The sequence below is a fragment of the Camponotus floridanus genome, unplaced genomic scaffold, assembly GCF_003227725.1.
Source record: "Camponotus floridanus strain SB8 unplaced genomic scaffold, Cflo_v7.5 scaffold5, whole genome shotgun sequence".
Lineage (NCBI taxonomy): Eukaryota > Metazoa > Arthropoda > Insecta > Hymenoptera > Formicidae > Camponotus > Camponotus floridanus.
Window position 1 is genome coordinate 1,408,905 of NW_020229658.1, and position 6,000 is coordinate 1,414,904.

Below are 6,000 nucleotides of genomic sequence, written 5' to 3' on the forward strand. Positions count from 1 at the left end.
ATAAATTGTGTTTTGTTTCATTATTTTCTAAATACATTTCTGAATACACCTGAAAAACAATTCTGACAATCGTTGATTTTTGAACTCGTCTCTTCTTCGGTCTAATGTTGTAGTATTACTTTGGAAGTTAGAGAAATAGAGTAGTAGAGAGAAAGGTTCTTTGTTATTTTGCGAAATCGTTTAAATCATTAAACAGAGAAAAACGGTAAAAGATAAGGAAGCTTTTATCCTGTAAAAACAAAGCCAAAAGCCAATCATTAATTCATCTTTCTTTTTATTGTTACGCCTAATTAATTAATTAATTAAGTTGTATAGCGATTAAGAAACTGAGATCGAGTGGTGATAACTTATATTTCATATATAACTTATATTTCATATATTTTTAATTATAATGTAATATATACTAAATGTATATAAGAAATTTTATTATTCCTTACCGATTTTCGATAATTCAATTTTTCTTGAAATTTTAATTACTACTTCTTTCGTGTCATCTTGTTAACAATTGTAAATTGATTATATTTATCTATCTAATATATTTGTTCTATTTTTAAAAAATTTAGTTTGTTTAAATTTTGATTTACGCTCTTTAATGAATATATCTCTTTAATGAATATATTCTCTTCTAATATTTTTTCAATTTTGTGAAAATTTAATTTTATCAAAGAGCTAAATGTGAAATTTTAAGAATTCTTGGAATCACAGTTTTAAAAAATTTTTTGTGTGCTATCTCTTTAATAATTATATTCTTTTGATATTTTTTACGAATTTAAATTATAATTTACACACAATGTTAACAGTGATAATTTCTAATTTACCAACGGCAATTTATTTTAATTTCTAATTTATTGATGGTAAAGTAGAAATCGACTTGACATAATATCGACTTTGGATAACAAAGTATACTCGATAGCTTGTCTCTCTCTATCTCTCAAGTTAAAGAGAAATTCACAAATTCTGTTCTTTCTACTTTTGGCTAATGTTTATCGTTCTTGACATTGCTTAACAATTTTACATCCAATAAATTAACAAATCAGTGCAAGATGGTTTTATTGGAACATACGAAAAATGTATTAAAATTTACCTCCGCAAGTTATATTGAAATAATTAATTCGCTTTGATGAAAGATTTCTATTATAACCTTTTTAATCTTTTTATTATTGTTTTCTGTATTATATATTATTTTCTATTGTTTTCTATATATAACTAATGTCAGGTTTTTTCCTTTGTCTATTATTTAGGATTAAATTATAATAAGTATGTGTAATAATAATTTTTTTATTGCGATTTCAGATATTACCAGCTATTCAACAAATTCTTATAAAAAGACATTTCCACAGAAGCACAGTTCTTAATAAATCAAGCTCTGGTCGCTACAAAGTCACACTTAAGCGAGATAGACCATTAACATACGAAATGGCAAATCCACCTCATTATCTGGCTCACAGGAAAAGTTGGAACTCTTGGAATACTTGTATGTATAATTTGTAAGAAGTATATATATATATATATATATATATATATATATATATATATATATATATATGTCAGTTTGTCATACTTCTATTGAATATTATCTTTTTAGCAAATGTAAAGGATGGCAATAGACCATCTGAGACAGCTGTGGAAGATATGTTTATTCGACAATTTATGAGAGGAACATGGCATAATTTATTCGTTAGTGAAGTTATCATTAAACGGCAACATAATATTATTAGGATAGCTGGAATTATTACTCGTAGTATAGCACCTTATAAAATATATTTCTTAACTGGCTATACCGAGGAACTCTTGAGTTATTGGCTGCAATGTCCCATTAAAATAGAATTGGTTACAACTGATAGTAAGAAAGATGTAGTATTCAAGTATATATAGAACTTATGTATAACACGTGTAAGTAAAATACATTAGATTTTTTTATAATAATAATTCTCAGTAAATTTTAATATGATATATCGCATAGACTTTTCCTATTTCAATTTAAATATCACTTCATCCATTATAAAGTATAATTTAATAATTATAGCATATCATGCCGAAAATGTATATATACAAATAAATATATGTCTACATAAATTATATTAAAATAAATAAATTAGTATCTTAAAATGTTATCATTTTCCACAGAAAAAAATTTCTTTGCTTTTTATTCTTTGCATGTCATCCATTTATTTTGCATTACTTATAATAAATTGTTGTTACATTCGATCATGACTCAAATGCAGCCCATATACAATCATTGCATCTTTATAATAAAAAGAGAAATCATACATCACACCATAAAAGGATTACCCAAATAAAACTAAAGGCTTCAAGAGCAGACTGACAGAGCATTCACAAACTTTATATATAAGGTAATATAGCATAATAATTTTATATAATTGCTACTAGACCATATTCTCTCATTCATTATATACTTTTATAACTCCTACATATTCGTTCAATATTCAATCAGGACCATGTGTAGCTCTCTTTGCTAACATTTGTACTTTTTTTCATGTCTCATTTAATATCATTATTCTACATGAATGTCTGATAAGGAAGAATGCTATTACTTGATATCCATACTATTTTCATGAATTATTAGATAAGACTAATTATAATCAAATGTCTGTATAAAAATTATATCATACATTGATGATGCAACTAGCTCGTACTAAATGTATTTAAGACGAAATTACTTTTTCAAAGTATATTATGCTTAAAATATGTATATCGATGAAACAAAACATATTTTATAATTATGCATATTATATATATATTGATTATATATATATATATATATATATATATATATATATGTATGTATGTATATATATATATATATACACACATATATAATTTTTTAATACAAATTAATGTTAAATTATTTACAATATATTTAAATGACTACAATCTAAATTCCAATCATAAATAATGGAGTTATATATTTATATGCATATGTATAAAATTTTGTTTGCCAATTACAACTTTTTTTTGCGAGGATCAAGTAATAAATCTTCTGAATGAAAAATTTTTAGTACAATTAAAACAAAGTTTTTCAAAAGAAAGAGAGCTTACACAAAACCTGATTGAAATTACAGATTTTATAAGCGCAGGGATGTAATTGATCTTATATGATGGACGCAACAATTGTGTTCCAATGTCTAGAATTTTTTTGATCACTCCTTTTATAAAAGTACAGGCTGAAATGTGCTGTGCTCGTCTTATTTCTTTTTAATATCCTATAATTTAGTATTTTTAGCTATGGAAGTCAAAGTTTGACGTTATACCGCAATGCTATATAGAATAATGACTTTTAAATTTCGAGAAAATCGTATTTTATAAACATGCCTTCGATTGCTTAAAATATATTTAATAGATTATTCAAAATATGTTCTCAATATTTCCGGATAATTATAAAAATGTAACATTCCATTGTTAATTTATCATATGTTATCTGATGTTTTAATTCTCAAATAAGATTGTATTTTTTTGTCAGAAATAATATTGATATATAAAACAAATGCACGATTACTTTTAAAAGTAACATCTCAATGAAGTGACTTTGTTTTACATATAACAGTAATCTTCGTAAAAATATAATTAATTTATAAAATAATATTATAAATATTATAATTATATAAATTATAATATTAATAATAATAAACAGAGGAATTAAAAGTAAATGTACATATCAGCAAAATAACATATAAATTAATTTAATTAGTGATTGATATTTATTACACAAATTATATAAACTTTATGAAACATCTGATAGATCGACCATTGCATATTATTCTGTATCAGATTGCGTATACAGCGTCTTTTTATGTTTTTATATATATTTATATATATATATATATATATATCGTCTTATATATATATAAGTCGTTATAATACGCCTATGCAATTACAAAGATAATTGCGAGCATTAATTCTAAATATATTAATCAAAATTATATCAAAAGTATGCTAAATTCTCCAAGCAACAGAACACAGCGTTCGCATTGTACTAGATTTTAAAAAGTTGCTATCTCCACATCGATTCAAGTAAAAATACCTACTTAATATTAAATAAGATAAAAAAAAAACTATAAGAGATTGAACGCACTACTGTAGGAGAAGGTTTAAAATAAAAGTATTTAGAGATAAGTGCGTAATGCATTATTCGAAATTTCTTAGAAGCTTAAATGTGGTGTTTCTCTTCGCTAACTCGATTTTAAAGCAATTTAGTAGTTTTTTGACAACGTATAAATAAAGATTATGCTTACTATTATATGCTACAGAGTTTGATGAATCCTTATTCTTAACTAATTAATTACTCGTTCGCTTAATACATCGAATACCGGTAATAATACTAGTTTAAATCAATGCTTTATATCGAATTCGAATTAGAGCCATGTAGTATAATACTATGAAACTATAAACTTCATTGCATCTTCTCGCAAATATTATTGCAGTTCTGAAAAGATAATGTCTCAAAATGCATTATTCTCGAGATTGAAACTTTAACTTCTTTTTTCTAGAGAAAAATAGAATAAAAATCTATTTAAAGTAAATAATAAATGCTTTTTTTATCAGATTTTTTATACGATTACAAATTACAATTTTGTATAGGTTTTGCAAATAAAGATATAACATTATTTTTGAGATGTTTATATATACCAATCAAAAAGAGTAAAGCTATTGAAGCGACATTAGAATTATTTATAAATATTTGAAATAATTTTTCTATAAGTAATAAAATAATGTAGGCCAGTAGCCCATCACCGATATTACAAGAACATTATTGTAAAATTTTTTATTGAAAGATCTGTTAAATGATATAAGGATAGTCCATAGGACTGTCCCAGTTATTGTCAAGCTTAGACAAATATCTTCCTTCTCGCCAATTGTGGCGTCTCATCTATTATCATCTACATTATAGAAATAAAATGTAATATAAAAAGAAAATTATGGTTTAAAAATATTATCAAAAGTGTTAAAACAGAGTATTATAACAATTTAATGTTGCAGAATTTTAATATAGTTTAGAATTTTAAATATAATAAATTGCACTTATAATATATTATATTAATAACATATTTAATAGAAGATATTTCTATAATGAGAGAGGCGTTAATTATTTCATTATTTAAAACTTAGATTAAACAGAATATGTGCGCCACAATCTTTTCCAATGCAATTATATAATTATCTTATTTTGATATATTTAAATCTACATCTATCTTAATACACGCATTATTCCGGTATGATATCTAGGGCTTTGTTAACGGTATCGTTAGTATTACGCGAATATTAAGTTCTAAAAAACTCTCCAACAATAAGAAAAACATATATACAATTTGCCATCCGATATCGATCTTATAGAGACAGAAAATTAAATTCAATCAGGATTCATCAAACTTTCGTTACAGTACATGTGCATAATTCCTTTAAAATCGCTGTATACGCTTTGCAGAAAAAACGAGAGAACACGTTATCTTAATTATTATGAGATAATGCTATAGCATAAAATTTCTCGTGATAATTTATTATTAACCGTTGCATCTTTTCGCAATGACTCTCGCGTGTTAATCGTGCATGATAAAATGATTCTTATTAAACAATTAGTTTTTTCTGTTTGTGAGAAAACGGTGATTTTAGAAACAATAGAGTAGCACGATAATATATATTTTTTAATCAATTTATTGATTTATTCTAGAGACGATAAATGTATGTATAATACTTCAGTCGTGTTTGAAATATTCATGTTGTAAAAATGATTAGATTGATACAACATCGCACAAAACTAGATTACTTTTGACAAATTTAGATAAATGTCATTCCATTCAAATGCAACTCAGTTGTACGAGTATATACACTTGTCGGAAATATATATTCTTTTAATATTTTTTCTTTCTACAAAGAGTTCGATTCGTCAGTTTTTTTTTTCAAGTTATTAGTATTAAATCGGCTAAAAACGTCATTTTGTAAAATCACCGCGTTCGCAAATGCGACATGAATGCTCATAATCTA

The 6,000-nt window shown here is 24.7% G+C and overlaps 1 protein-coding gene across 2 annotated transcripts in view; it reads left to right on the forward strand.

The window, feature by feature from the left end:
* The window catches only part of LOC105258031 (28S ribosomal protein S24, mitochondrial), a 139,665-nt gene extending 137,715 nt beyond the window's left edge, over positions 1–1,950 (forward strand). The window contains exons 1-3 of one of the 2 annotated variants that reach the window (XM_011269098.3): positions 924–1,070; positions 1,294–1,474; positions 1,586–1,947. In XM_011269098.3, the coding sequence (XP_011267400.1) occupies positions 1,044–1,070; positions 1,294–1,474; positions 1,586–1,875 (498 nt within the window). In that variant the 5' untranslated portion in view covers positions 924–1,043 and the 3' untranslated portion in view covers positions 1,876–1,947. Of the gene's footprint in view, positions 1–923; positions 1,071–1,293; positions 1,475–1,585 lie in introns of those variants that run through there. The other variant, XM_025412321.1, reaches the window with a different exon arrangement.
* The last annotated feature ends 4,050 nt before the right edge of the window (positions 1,951–6,000 follow it).